This window comes from Hippocampus zosterae, chromosome 11 (assembly GCF_025434085.1).
Source record: "Hippocampus zosterae strain Florida chromosome 11, ASM2543408v3, whole genome shotgun sequence".
NCBI classification, from domain to species: domain Eukaryota; kingdom Metazoa; phylum Chordata; class Actinopteri; order Syngnathiformes; family Syngnathidae; genus Hippocampus; species Hippocampus zosterae.
This window is the reverse complement of record NC_067461.1, coordinates 4876444-4891631: the sequence shown is the minus strand read 5'-3', so window position 1 is coordinate 4891631 and position 15188 is coordinate 4876444. Positions and strand designations below refer to the sequence as shown.

General features: G+C 44.4%; 2 protein-coding genes and 1 long non-coding RNA gene across 4 annotated transcripts; 2 read left to right on the top strand and 1 right to left on the bottom strand.

Moving 5' to 3' along the window:
• Nucleotides 1–365: 365 nt before the first annotated feature.
• On the bottom strand, nucleotides 366–5792 carry LOC127610150 (uncharacterized). The gene is made up of 3 exons (XR_007964757.1): nucleotides 5700–5792; nucleotides 4641–4706; nucleotides 366–684 (listed from the first exon to the last, which is right to left on the bottom strand). It is a non-coding gene; the product is annotated as an uncharacterized LOC127610150 (long non-coding RNA).
• LOC127610134 (tumor necrosis factor receptor superfamily member 6-like) lies at nucleotides 5313–9361 on the top strand. Of its 2 annotated transcripts, XM_052079904.1 has the most exons (9): nucleotides 5313–5466; nucleotides 5710–5810; nucleotides 6236–6373; nucleotides 6439–6559; nucleotides 6639–6709; nucleotides 6792–6887; nucleotides 6985–7031; nucleotides 7485–7503; nucleotides 7590–9361. In XM_052079904.1, exons 1-9 carry the CDS (start codon nucleotides 5387–5389, stop codon nucleotides 7883–7885), a joined length of 969 nt encoding a protein of 322 aa, XP_051935864.1. In that variant the 5' UTR covers nucleotides 5313–5386; the 3' UTR covers nucleotides 7886–9361. The 2 variants fall into 2 exon arrangements, with proteins under 2 accessions (XP_051935864.1, XP_051935865.1); XM_052079905.1 differs by lacking the exon at nucleotides 7485–7503 and having other exon boundaries at nucleotides 6985–7035.
• Nucleotides 9362–9610: 249 nt separating this feature from the next.
• Nucleotides 9611–14750, top strand: itprip (inositol 1,4,5-trisphosphate receptor interacting protein). The gene is made up of 2 exons (XM_052079892.1): nucleotides 9611–9765; nucleotides 12075–14750. The coding sequence occupies exon 2, from the start codon at nucleotides 12144–12146 to the stop codon at nucleotides 13710–13712; it is 1569 nt and encodes a 522-aa protein (XP_051935852.1). The 5' UTR covers nucleotides 9611–9765; nucleotides 12075–12143; the 3' UTR covers nucleotides 13713–14750.
• The last annotated feature ends 438 nt before the right edge of the window (nucleotides 14751–15188 follow it).

The following is a 15188-nucleotide window of genomic DNA, read 5'->3' as shown; positions in this document are numbered from 1 at the left end:
CTGTTGCCTTTTTTTCCCAGTAGCCCCTCACTGGTGCCTGAAATATTGTGGCACAAAGTGGTACTTCACCAGAGGCGCCTACCTCCACATTTAAACTGACCTGTTTACTGTAAAAGCACCAAATAACAATGGCTCAAAACGCGCTATAGTTCGGGTTGTCACGCCTTTGACATAGTAGCTGTTTAGTTGGCATCATGAAATCTACTTTTTTTTTTTCAATGCAATCGGCAGAACGAGGCTGAATAATGAATGCCCGCATGCCTCTCGCAATCATCGCCGACATGAATCGTCTATTTATAGTCTGCTCAAACATTTCCTACTCAACCTAACTGCTAACTTTCTCGTTTTTTTTTTTTCAGTCCCCCCCCCCCCCCCCCTCTTTAATCCTCCGACTGATCTGGGCCTCCGATTACACATTCAACCCAGTCACGGGGGAGCGTTCTCATTTCCTGCCGTTTGGTCCTCTCCAACCAAACGGCCTCCTCCTCCACTCCCAGAATTCTCTTGCCTTCCTCCGACGGAGATGTCCCTTGTGACTCTCTTGAGGAGCTGGTTTGTGTGTGAACCAGGATGGCCAGTATCCCCCCCACCCCCACCCTTCCACCCCCCCCCCCCCCAAAAAGTGTGTTTTTGGGGTAGGGGGATGGTGATGCGGGCGGGCACATGTGGCGTGCGTGTGGAACCCTGCAAGTATGATGATGCATGAAGTTAGATGAAAAGGTGACATGAGGTTAATATTTTCCAGGCTGGTGGGTGGGAGGTGATAGCACTGTGGTGTGTGTTCATGCGTGTGAGTGGTGTGTGTGGCTGCGTGCATGCGTGTGTTAAAAAAAGAAGGAAAAAAAAGAGAGAGGGGAGGTGGGGACAAACGGTATATGTGTGGGCGAATAGGGAGCTTTTCACATAAACTGTTGCCATGATAAAAGGCAGATTATTGATTTGTTTGGATCATATATTAAAGAATGTTTTGGGGGGAAAAACGTAATATATTGTATTTCAAATTCGTTCCAGTCATCTGGTAAAATTGGGTTTGCATAATTCATATATAAATATAAGTACATTAATTACAGTAGTTTTCGTATGCGGAAAAAAGGATGCATTTTTTAAAAATTACGAGTGACAAAAATTTCACTCGTGACTCGTCAATTACTAGATTTTTAAAAATGATGTAATTCACAAAAATCATTATAAATGCATGAAATGTGTTTAATACGATATCTCGTTATTCTGGTGTGTTTTTTTTGTCTTAATTAGCAGCAAAGCTCCCATTCTGTTCAAAAAATTGATTTTTTTTTTTTAACCAAAGTGAAATGTAAATTAATATCATGCCATAATACCATATATTTCTTAATAATGCAAAATTAATAACATTAGACATCATTGTTTTATTGATCATTCAAGCTATCAATAGATTAAAAAAAAGATGAATCATATATTTATTTAAAAAATAACAATGATGTAAATCAAAATTTTCATTCTCCACATAAACATGATTTAGCAATATTGTAAATCTAATAGCATAGTGGCCTAAATCATATTTGAACATTTTCGGAAAACAAGAAAAAAAAGCACATTTTTAAAAAAATTGATTAGGTAACATTAAATGAACGGTATTTAGGCAACAAAACTATAGACGACTGTTGGCCTCAAACAGTCAATTCTGCTGGAATATCAATTATTGATATTTGCGGCAATCATGAGTTTGCAAGTTGGGGTTCTGTCATCTTGTGTCTTTGTTGTGAACTGCTAGAAAGGCCATTTTGAAATTTTAATTCATCCTTTTTTTTTCCTTTCACGGTCTACGTTATTATATTAAGTAAGTTTGGAGCAAAAACATTTAAGACTCAGCCTCCGCATGGTGCAGTCATCGTGCACAATGGGAATGTGTACCTAATGAAGTGAGCCACTCAGAGGAGAGGTAAAGGACGGGACAAGCGGGGTTTAAGCGAGCGTGGCCCAGCCTACAGGCTCGGCTTAGCCTCTTAAATCCCCGCTCGGGATTTCCTCGCTGCAATATCAATACTCCCGACAGATCCATCACGACGGGATCTTCCAAGACGGCCTTATTCTTGTCTTTCCTCGAGCCAATGGGCGCTCCTCTCCATTGTTTTGCCAATGGATGCCCCCTCCGCCATCCTCAAATCCCATTTTGCGTACACTGGGCTGAAGATACACTAAGCTCTAATTAAGTCAACCGCTGGACGTGTTGCTGTTTTATGGGGGGGGGGGGGGGGTCTCTCCTCGCATACACACACACACGTATGGAAAGCCGCTGCAGCACTTCGTCCATATCCTTGATTTCCATTTTAAGCTCTATGCACTGGAGAAACAAAGGTGTCCCCGTTTTTTTGTTGTATAAGTTGTAACTTTTTTCTTTTGTACCCCACGAGGGTTCACAATTGAACTCCCTCGGGGCAAATAAGTGCCATTGACGGTTTAGAAAAGGTTCATGAATTGTCCGAGCTGGCAAAGCTACCATCCATCCATCCATTTTCCGAACCGCTTGATCCTCACTAGGGTCGCGGGGGGTGCTGGAGCCTATCCCAGCTGTCTCCGGGCAGTAGGCGGGGGACACCCTGAATCGGTTGCCAGCCAATCACAGGGCACACAGAGACGAACAACCATTCGCACTCACACTCACACCTAGGGACAATTTAGAGTGTTCAATCAGCCTGCCACGCATGTTTTTGGAATGTGGGAGGAAACCGGAGCACCCGGAGAAAACCCACGCAGGCCCGGGGAGAACATGCAAACTCCACACAGGGAGGCCGGAGCTGGAATCGAACCCGGTACCTCTGCACTGTGAAGCCGACGTGCTAACCACTGGACTACCGGGCCGTGGCAAAGCTACCATGTCTCTATATTTTTATTTCCATGCAAACGTACAAACAAGCGCTAGCAAGCGTTGCCAGGAAATAAATAGTGTGAGTAGTAGTCATCGAGACCAGGGATGGGCACTTCAAACGAACTGTCAACGGTTCTTGTGAAGACCAAAAAAGCTGTTGGATGTATATTGCTGGGGCGGCCCGGTAGTCCAGTGGTTAGCACGTCGGCTTCACAGTGCAGAGGTGCCGGGTTCGATTCCAGCTCCGGCCTCCCTGTGTGGAGTTTGCATGTTCTCCCCGGGTGGGTTTTCTCTGGGTGCTCCGGTTTCCTCCCACATTCCAAAAACATGCGTTGCAGGCTGATTGGACGCTCTAAATTGTCCCTAGGTGTGAGTGTGGTTGCGAATGGTTGTTCGTTTGTGTGTGCCCTGCGATTGGCTGGCAACCGATTCAGGGTGTCCCCCGCCTACTGCCCGAAGACAGCTGGGATAGGCTCCAGCACCCCCCCGCGACCCTAGTGAGGATCAAGCGGCTCGGAAGATGAATGAATGAATGAATGCTAAACTTTTTTCTGTCATTGGATCATTCATCATTACCGTTTAGTGTGTTTAGGTTGCCCCCTTGTATGACTATTGGGGTGCATTAGTAGAATAACCGTGTCTTACTAGTAATATTGTACCCACTTTATTACTTTTTGACATTTTTGCACACCAGTAGGACGGTTTTGACATATTATAGGACAACAATATGTTACTCGTGTAGCACACATTTGTCAACTTGTGCAGATTTTGCCACACTAGTACCATGTGGTCGTACTAGTATGCCAAAGTTGTGGTCGTAGTGAAGACAAAGAGTGAACTAGCCATTCTACTTTTGCACTCAGTTGTCTTACATCAGAGGGACAAACTACTGGACCTTAAGCTCTGAGATGGAAAAAAAAAAAATGCTCAAACAGTTTCCCATACACATGGCCTAGTGCCAGCTTTACAGATTTACCGATCGTGTACAAGCATGGACATAAGAGTGCCTTTGACCGCAGTGAACACAAAACCCACATTGGATCAGTGGAAGTTTGTGAGCTTCCCTTGAGAGATCCGCGTCATGAGCGCTGAGGTTATTTCCTGTAGCGCAAGGAGCGGCCCGACTCTTGACTTCCTGTTCTGTGCGTGCGCCGGAGCCTCAGTCCAAATTTTGCCTTCGCAGGATGAGCAGCACTGCAAAATTTGAGCTTCTAACATTGCAAACGTGCTCAACAGAAGAGCTGGAAAGCTCATTTTAATTAGTTTATAAAGTGGACATGTATGAATATCCTTTGTTTCATTTAATCTTTTATTAGTTTCAGGATTGGGTTTCATTTTTTTTATATGCATATGGCGTATTAGTAAGTAAAACAACAAAGTTTCTATCTGTTAGCTATTGTTCTTAAAGACTTTGTTTCAGTTTGTTATGCAAAATATTTTTTTTTCGGAATTAGTCTGCCATTTCTTTTTGGTTTATTTATTTAACTTAAACCATAATAACATTGTCACAGGGTGACCTAGTGGTTCGCACATCTGCCGGACAGCCGAGCATCTGCGTTTGAATCTTGGCTCGGGCCTTTATGTAAACTTTGTGAGTCCTCAGAATGCTTGTGGATATGTTGTGCTCCCTCTAGTGGTAGACGAAAAAACAATTCCCTCAGTATAGTTCAGTTGTATTTAACTTTTTTAGTACCGATTCATGGTTTACAATAATCCTCCATCCATTTTCTGTATCCTTATTAGCGTCCTTAGCCTACAGTCTAATTTGTAAACGTGGTTGGTTGGTTGCATTTACCTGTATGTTTGCTGCCATAAGCTGGCAACGAGTCCAAAGTGTCAGCCACCTGTCGCTCAAAGTCATCTGGAATAATAGAATACAGTTCAAGGACAAGCGCTCTGGAAAACAAATGGGTTGTCCTTAACGTCTTCTAAAAACAATATCACGATAACACCATTTTACTGTCATGCAATTCATTTGCTATCGGCTATATACTTTGTAAAGGTTTTTCCGTTCACATCTTGAGGAAAATCTAGACACATTATCAGTAATATTTATTTGAAAGACGGGTAAAAAATATACTTTTTGTGACATACTGTCGGACGTCTTCTGAGGCTTCTTACACAGTACAATAACCCCCTCTAGCGTATAAATGTGGAATAGCAATAATATGCAAATCCAAATTACAACCTTTTTTTGAAGAAATAAAGATTACCGTATACACCTGTGAATGTCATCAAAAAAGAATTAACACAATCCCACATTACTTCAGAAATATGCTTATTTGCTTTCATGTATTTTTAAGGTTGTTTCTCATTTATTTCACGTATTTGGAATGGGTTCTTTTTGTACACGATTATTTATTTGGTATACTAAATGCTTTCCCTCCAAGTTTTCTATTATTTGTTTGTATTATTTGTATCCGAAACTACACAATCATATGTAATATTTTCTTAAAAGTAACTAAAGTCACGCCGTCAACTCGTCGGGGTTGCACGCATGCGCAGAATACTCGTTGGAGTTTCACTTTAAGTCCAGTTAACATGAAGACGTCTTATTCCTTTGTCTCTTCGTCGCTTACTCGTTTTTCCATCCTTGTTTTGTTCGGCTCCCATTTGTCACTGTAAGTAAAAGTTTAATATGTTATTTTATTGGTTGTATGTACCGAAAATTACGTGTTGTGGCTATTGCTAGTTTACTTGAAAACGCATCTGTCCGATTAAACTGATCAAGCTTCACTGGGTGACATTCGTGGGGAAGGTGCCTCGAATGCTGTTTGAAGAAGCACGCCTTCGCGTGTCAAATTCTATTTATCAAATTAAATGCACGTTTCCCACTTTCACTTTTGAATATTACCGCACGACAGGGGCGTCGACGCGTCATCGCGGCTCCAAAAGAAAAGAGAAGTCCTGTGTGCGGATGGACTGTACCAACATGACTCAATAACCTGTTGCCTGTGTGCCATTGGTGAGCAACCACATTATCATTACAAACTTTACCATTTTAAAAACGGGGAACATCCATGCAAAGATTATACGAAATCCTTTATTATTTTTTGGTTGACGGAAACAAAGTCCAAGTAGCTGAACAACCCATATGGCAAATACATGTTAAGTGCGATGTTTTTGCTTTGTATCCATTTATTAGGTCTGTTTTAAATGATTAAAAATTGCATCGTGAGTAATACAACAAATAATATGATTTAAAAATAGCCCTTGGTACACTGCAATGCGGTTCTACAGCATTATGAACTATAACCACAATTAAAAAAACAAACATTTAATGTTACTGCAAAGGGCGTGACAGATTACTGGTCAACACTGACAACTTGAATTATTTTTACTTATTGTAAAATATCACTTATCACTCCATCAAATGGTTACTCCTGGCAGGTCAGCGACTGAAGAAGCACTGCACTGCTGCCAGTCCACAAGATACGCAATGTGAGCCATGTGAACCGGGCTTGTACAACAGCCACCCAAACCAGGACAACAACTGCAAGCGCTGCACCTCCTGCTCACATCAAAATGGTACGTCTGTTTCTTTTAAGACTTAATAAAATACATTAATTCTTGTCAACATATTTTCCATGTAGCCAATCTGGAGGTGGAGTCTGCTTGTACCCGAGCACGCGACACCAAGTGCCGGTGCAAAGCGCACCACTATTGCATTAGCGCCGATGATCAAGACTGTAAACTCTGCAGTTCTTGTACAGAGTAAGTTGATCATAACAACAGTATGTCAGATAACGTTTGTATCCCCTGTCCGAGATTTATTTTTTGGGCCGGGGCGCAGGTGCGGCCTGGAAGGCGTCAAAGTAGCCTGTACAGCCACCAATGACACTGTATGCAATGACAAATTAAAAGGTATGGTTTTGAAACATTTTTATTGTCATGAATTTGCGGGTTGATGTGGTAGATGATCATCTTTTTAATGCTTTTGCTTTAGTGAGAACTCGTGTCTGGATAGCAGTCGCTATAGCTTGTGCAGCTGTCACAATAATAATAATAATTGGTGTGTCCTTTCGAAGGAGCCGCAAACACCGTGAGTATTCCTAGTAGTGTATAGCTAGTGTGTTACGGTTTGTGTTTCCTCGTCTTAATAATGGCATACCTCGTTTTGGGATGATTTGACTGATCAGGAAGGAACCACCAACGGAGCTCGAACAATCCAGCGACGATGGGGTTGGTAAGTATTTCGACTATAAGTCGTGTATGCATATTTGTGATGCGTGTCAAGACAGTAGTGGTGGCTCTAAAACGGATCCCTGGGGAACTCCGGCATATCCCATTTGCATTTTCATGAGCTTGGAGGTAATGCAATGATAAAAAAAATAATGATCTCTTTGGCCTGTCAGGCAAATGCTTTGTTCGCCGTCGCAAGTTATTTGGTAAAAATGACAACCGATGTCAGTTGAATGCAACATGGATGACTTGAATGGAAACAACCACGTGCGGCGTTCATGTGTTGTTCTGATTTGTCTGTGTTACTGCTGCGAGATCCCCATTTTGTAGGAGGCACAGGTTGGTCAGCTGTTTCGAACCGCCGTCGTGCTCGTCAGCATGCTTGTAACCGTTTTCATATTTCATTCCGGCAACATGGAGCATGGAGTTGACTTTCTTTTGTACTTTTCTGTTCCAGGAGATGGAGCCAATTAACAGTAAGTAACGTTATCTGTGCTCCAGTCTATCCACCGACTTTGCCATGAACCTCGACCATTGTCATTTTTGTCATCTTTGACTTTAGGACCCTTAGGACCCATACCATGTACAGACCCTTCGCGGCACCTGCCCGCGATCGCAGAAGAGCTCGGGTGGAAGACTATGGTCAACGTGGCAACGCGGAGCGGGATAAACATGGTCACAATTGACAGCTGCAGACTCGACCACCCGCATGACAGTGAGGAGCGCACACTGCAGCTACTGAGGAAGTGGACCGAGTATCAAGGCATGGACGCTATGGAAAACTTGATCCAAATCCTGCACGACATCAGGCAGAATTACAAAGCGCAAAAGGTGAAGTCCATTGTATTCCAAATTTGACATTATATGCACTTTTACTTGAAAGAACAACTGTGACAGATGATAGGATTTCCAAGGAGAATGTTTTTATGCCAGTGCACAAAAACATAAAAATATTTTCAGTGAGCGAAATTTTGAGCTAAAATCTTATATGTGCAATTATCATGAATTAATTTGAACAATACGGGTCGAGGGCAGCCCGGTAGTCCAGTGGTTAGCACGTCGGCTTCACAGTGCAGAGGTACCGGGTTCGATTCCAGCTCCGGCCTCCCTGTGTGGAGTTTGCATGTTCTCTCCGGGCCTGCGTGGGTTTTCTCCGGGTGCTCCGGTTTCCTCCCACATTCCAAAAACATGCGTGGCAGGCTGATTGAACACTCTAAATTGTCCCTAGGTGTGAGTGTGAGTGCGAATGGTTGTTCGTCTCTGTGTGCCCTGTGATTGGCTGGCAACCGATTCAGGGTGTCCCCCGCCTACTGACCGGAGACAGCTGGGATAGGCTCCAGCACCCCCCGCGACCCTAGTGAGGAACAAGCGGTTCGGAAGATGAATGAATGAATGAATACGGGTCGAAATGTTTACATCAGAATTTGTGTTGTGTGTGTTTATACCAAAGTGTTTACATCTCTTCCAGCAGTTAAGCTTGGAACAAAAGTAAGCAACTCACAAAATGAGTCTTAAAAAAAGCTGTAAAGTTGTCTGTCCCTTGCCATCAAGGTTCACTTTTTGCGCTCTCCCTGTGACTTTTAAATTCTCCATATCTAATGTTTTATCACATATTTTTATTTGTTTTGATTTTTTTTTTTTTTTGCTGAAGTCCTGGATTTTGCATGCTTCATTTTGTCCACGAGGACTGTTAACTGCAGACAAAAATTCCGCCTGGTATTGTGATGAGGGATTTTTATATAACCTACAGAGGTGAACTTAATTTGCCCTTGTCTCAACTTTTCATGCGCATGTCCACCCGTTAATCTCCCTGTACGTTTTGCACAACTTGCTGTTCTTTCCAAGGTGGTGAACAGCAAAGTTTACAACAACAGTTGGACCCATGAAAATGTCAATATTTTTAGGCTTTTCTGTGACTCTACCAGTCTCTCTATTTCTTTTGCAACCTGCTGAGTGGTGACACTCTGTGCATATAAATTTCATCCGAAAATGTCACCCAAAAAACGAAAATCCCTTTTTGTGAATAGTCTCGAAAAGGATGATTTAAGCCTTGTCTGCTTTGGAGACCTCTGGCTGTGTTTGTATGTCGTGCAATAAATAAAATATACCGGTAGACTGACAAAATATAGTTTAATCTTGGTTTTAAAAAAGGTTCTGTATTCAAACATATTCAAACAACAGATGAGAATGAATTTACTTTACCATAAAGACTAGAATTTATGCACAAAGAATAGTTTGGAAGAAAAAAAAAACATGCTGTATTATTTTCTGTGTATTGTAGTAAAAATGCTGTTTAAAATGTTGATGTAAAATTAAACAGCAGATGCAAACTTGTATTTTGTAAGCCTTTTCTTGTTACCAAACACGACAGTAACTTAAACAATTCTTGAATAAACTGTTATTCTTGACTTCTTTATTTGGTTTCAGTCATAACTACCCTCGAAGGGAAACGGTAATTGAAATGTGGCCCTTGACAAAAATGGGTTCGTTACCCCTGAAATTGAGGTTCCGTCAGGCCGTCCAATATTCACGCATGCGCAGTACAGCTTGTTGGCCAAATATGGTGATTTTTTTTTCCTCTTGGGCGTTGACTTCCGTTTCTGGGTGGAGCACTCGAACAGGAAATGTCAACGAAAAGGAGCCTTGCACTCCCCCGTGATTCCCCCAAAATCCACAGAGCCTGACTGACGACTACATAAAGAATCTTACCATGAAACCAAGAAGATATTGCGTGAAAGGTAAACCCCGACATTATTGTTCTGATCTGTCTCGGCCACCGTAGTGACTATTTCAGATACGTGAAGGTATGAAACTTCCGCTCAACTTAGCGTAAGGCGGGAAGCTGAGAACTGCTAAAATGATCGATGCGATACGATACTACTTCCCTTTTTAATGACTTTTCGCTTATAACTAACCCCTCATATAAAGAATAGTCATCACAACGCGTTTATTGTTGTTGTTGTAGCAGCACCAGACTGCAACGTGACTCGTGTCTGGAAACACGTTGTAGTAAGTGTGCCCGGGTGTTCCTATTTTGTTGCCCTGACAACAGAGGAGGAGTCCCGTCCCGCTTGGCACACTCGCGTCAAGTTGGAGAAGTTTTCGTCGATTTTTTTCTCCCACAGCCTGAGCTCATAATTGCACTTAAGACGTTTAATAACAGAAAAAGGTCAGACTCGCTCAAGTTTCCCGATGACTTAAGACAGCGGTTGTCTCACTTTTTACCCCACGTACCCCCTCAAAAACTTCATCGGTCGCAAAGTGACGCCATCACGGCCAGCATTAAAATACAGGAATGAGGTCTTGTTCGGTTTTTTTTTTTTTCAAAAAGGAGGCAAGGGTTTTGATTCCCAAAAGTATATTCGCGATTCATAGAAACTGTTGGATTATTAAAGAACGCTCTGTGAAGCGGGAAGTCAAATTTAAAAAATATATTTACAATAATGCACTCAATGCACTCCCACTTGTCTAAACTCTGTATCCTGGTTAATATATTGTTTAATAATATAATAATATTGTTTCTGTGGAAGAGGAAAAATCCACCAATTTTAATCGGTCAGAAATCGTATGCAAATGGTTGTTACGATTGTAGTGTTGTTGATGTATTGTGTTATATTTTTGCCATTTTATGCTAAATGTTCTGGAAAGCGCTTGGTTACAGTTGCAGCTATTTTGAAAGCATTATATCAATAAATATGTCATGTGTTATTTGTATTGTACTAATATCGTCTCCGGGGACTTGCATTTTGCCTTGTTTGCTTTTTCAACTGAAAATGATATCCACTGCCAAAGCCTGCGGTATAACGACAGTCACGGCTCACCTCTGTTCTGGGTTTGGTAATGTGACGTTTGTAAACTGAGCCCTTTGATATTTAAAAGTATCAACTTGTGTGTAACTAAGCCAAGACGGTGTTAGATGGCGTCCATTTTGTATATCCGCCCTAGGCTAAGTTTGCTCCTCCTTACTGTTTTCATTTCAGCACAACCCCCCACCACCCCACCCCAAAACAACAACTTTGTCTCATCCATGAGCATACCCAATGGCCATATGGCTATTTTCATGTGAGGATGTTAATAATTGCGTTATCGTATGCCATCCTGTCGTGTTTCGCCAGAGTTGAGTGAAGCGCAGCAAAACTATGCAAGGCCTTTATGTAACTTCCTCTTGCAATGTTAATCATATTCTTTCATGAGTCTCAAGGTTCATGATGGCTTCCCCCCCTAATTATTATTATTATTATTATTGTTTTTTTGGGGGGGGGCGTTCTTTGCACGTTTGCTGTGAACAATAAAAGGTTATCATTCAACAAAAAAAAAATGATGTTCACGCTTCCTTCCTCTCGTGTGCTCGTGCGTCACTCGGCCCGCCGCTGCTGTCGTTCGTCTGCTTCCCTCCAAAGGGTGGAGTGCTTTATACACACAACTGGATCGTCTTCCTGTCAAAATGGCACCCACTTTATTAAGCGCACCTCCACAAATATCATACATTTATGTTTTGTCACCGTGCTTGGTTGTGGTTGTTGGGATTTGAGACCGTCGGACAAAATAAAATACCTTCCCCTCAGAAAGTATTGGAACAGTGAAGCCACTTACTTCATTCTTGCTGTCAAATAAGTCGCCCTTGCCAGTAGTTGGCGCTATACTGCGTCAGTCTGATATCATCTCTGTCCAAAAGAAAGATTCTGTCATTGTGTTAAATGAAATGTTATATCCAACCGCTGCCTGTTATTTGATATTTGCCTCGATGTGGTTGAGAGCTGAAATTTTTCCACCTTTCTGGTTCGCTGTTCTTTGTTCCTACAACCTCGAGACCACGAATCAGGCCGCGAGTGGAACAGAAAGGTAGTTGAAGACCTCTGACACTTTGGTCCAAAGTCCTATAGGAGGTGCCGCACGATTGTTTCGTCGATATTTTGATTGACCCAACTGTAAATCTTCTGTAGATCTTCCGATCCAGAAATTCTATGGGATCTCTCCGAAAAAAAAGTCTTCACAAATGTGTCTCAGATTTGCGTTTTAGTAAAGCCATTTTTGTTGCGTGTTCCAGGAAGTGAGCCGCATCTGCACGGTCGCCTGCGAGACGCTTAGATGCGGTGACCGGAACCAAAGCCCAAAGATGCAGGGAGCCATCGCGAGGTTGTGTATGGTGGTCGCCGCCGCCATTTTGAACCACCCTTCGCTTATTCCGCAAGAAAACGCCACCATCGCAGCGCAGGACGAAGAGCTGATGGTGCGCATGCGGGAGCACGCCGAGAGGCTGGAAAGGGAACGGTCCAAGTTGGAGGCGGAGCTCTCGCGGGAGGTCGCGAAGGAGGACGAGGGCGGCGGCTGGGAGGACGGTTACAGCTGGTACTTCTGGGGCACGGTGTCCTTTGTGGTGTTCTTGGCCATTGAGATGGGCGGGATGGACACGTTCGAGTCGGACCCTGGGGCGCTCGATGACGACGACGAAGCGCTTCCCGCTCGCGCGCTGGAACTAGACAAGGACATCCTGAGCCACTTCTACAACCGATGGACTTACATCTCGTCCCACGACACCGGAAGGATGAGGGAGTTCGTGGAGGGTTTTACCGACGACCTCCTGGAGTCCCTCAGGAGCGTTTCCGATCGAGATGCCGACGTGGAGGTCGGGGACTTTGTCGGAATCGGAAGCATGTTCGAGTCTTGGCAAGTCCGGAAGACTCCGACGTGTGACCTCGTGGTGCCTTTATCACCTCCGGATGCGCTCGACTTCCGGGTCAACCTTTGGTGTGACCCGTCAAGCGACATGCCCCCCGACAGGCAAGGTTGCGGCACCGTCCGGGTGAGCAGGTTCGGGGACCGCCAGGGGGGTTGCCTGTGCGGCTCGGCCAACCTGGGAGAGGACATGCTGTGCTTACTGCACGGGAAAACCGACGCGGACCACGTCGTAGACCGTGATCTTGACGCGTCGCTCTTAGCTAAGGATCGAGTCATGAAGTGGTTTCAGGTGTCCCTCACCAAAGCGTGGGGGCGCATCTCCCACAAGTATGACTTTGAGGTCACGTTTTGCCGACTTGACGCGACGGGCGCCCTCAAAGTCCGATTCCCTTCGGGGAAGGCCATCGTGGTGAACCTCATACCGGCCATCCAGATGGTGGACACTGACGCTTATCTGGTCTCTCACTTCCCCTCGGACGGCGACGGTCCTCCGGATCCGTTCTGGCTTCTCTCGCTGGGCGTCTACGAGAGGAATCTCCTGAAACACTTGGCCAAATTCCTACCTCGACATTCCTGCCATCTGCACTGCCTTCAGGCGGTCACCTTCCTGCACGCAAAGCAGACGACCCTCACGGGGGCGAACGCTTTGACCGACTACCACTGGAAGACGGTCCTCTTGCATCTGTTGCTGCGTGATAAACCGTCGGCGTGGAGCGCCGACAAAACCGAGTCCAGACTGCGAGACATGTTCGGCTTCATGCGCGGGAGCCTGCGGCAGAAGACACTCCGTCACGTCCTCATCGGAAACCGCAGAGTGCCGCCAGAGATCCGCTTTCCCGAGACGATCCGCAAAGCAGAGCCGGTCAATCTCTTTCGAGGTTTGGTGTTGAAGAGGGACCTTTACGCGGCCACGGTGCGCCACTTACAAGAGATGTTGAGGAACGCTGCCGCGCTTTTACAAGAGTACACGCCGCTCTCGATGTCTGGTGGAGGCTTGGATTACTAGAAAGATGGTAGACGTAAAGCACTTTCCGTATTTTCCGCACTATAAGGCGCACCTTCAATGAATGGCCTTTTTCAAAACCGTTTTCATCTATAAAGTGCACCGCATTATACGCCGCATAGAACAGGAGTTATAATAGTGGCTGCAGTTCCGTTATGCATCCACTAGATGGAGCCACGCTAAAGGAATACAACATAATGCAGCTTTATTTCTTTATATTTCAGCTGCAGCGCTTTCACAACAGCTTTACAGAACATTTAAAGTACCATGTCCAAGAAATCTGAATATTGCATTATAGGGGGCGCTGTCAGCTTTTGAAAAAATGCTTTTAGGTGCATCTTATATTGCGGAAAATACGTTTAAAAAATTCAAACGCATATATCGACGTGTTGTGCTGTTGCTACACTATATGGACAAAAGCCTTTTGACGCGGCTCTTAAAATTTGAATCATTAGAGGGTTGAGAAATCAATCCGGGGGGTTTGCGTAGTCACGTTCGCTCCCCCCCCCCCTGAATTTGTGAACAATTCGGGAAGCTTTTGGGCGCAAAGCGCTTTTCTTATCCCGTGCACAAAATAAAGTCCATGAAGGGATGCTCGGATGAGTTTGGCGTGGATGAAGCCCACCAAACACCTCTGGACTGAACTAGAACAGAAATGGTGAGCCAGGAGACCCTCTGGCCAAACACCCTTGACGGGCATTAGGAAGCGGCGAGTTTTCTTCCGTTTTCACTTCTTTCATGGCCAAGTGTCCCAATTCTTTTGTTCATATAGTGTACAATTCAGTAAACGATTCTGATCTGTAAGAGCGGGTGCATCTTAAAATATGGGGGGTGTCGAGGGGTGTATTGTTTACTCCACTGTATGGAGGAGTTAGTTGCACAGTGTCCTCGTGATGCTGCGGGTATCCAATAACTTTTGCAAAAAAAAAAAACACCAATTTGGAAACAAATGGGGAGAAGAATGCAAACTACCTCGTTTTGATGGCAGCTACGTGTTAAATTCTTATTCACCCTAAGCCAATAAAATCACTTCCCCTCTCAGACTGTGAACGCAACTTTTATTTTCAGATTTTTATAAATTGTTAAAAATATCCATATATATCTATCCATCCATCCATCCATCCATTTTCTGGACCGCTTAATCCTCACTAGGGTCGCGGGGGGTGCTGGAGCCTATCCCAGCCGTCTTCGGGCAGTAGGCGGGGGACACCCTGGATCAGTTGCCAGCCAATCGCAGGGCACACAGAGACGAACAACCATCCACGCTCACATTCACACCTAGGGACAATTTAGAGCGTCCAATCAGCCTGCCACGCATATTTTTGGAATGTGGGAGGAAACCGGAGCACCCGGAGAAAACCCACGCAGGCAAGGGGAGAACATGCAAACTCCACACGGAGGCCGGAGCTGGAATCGAACCCGGTACCTCTGCACTGTGAAGCCGACGTGCTAACCACTGGACTACCGGCCGCCCTCCAT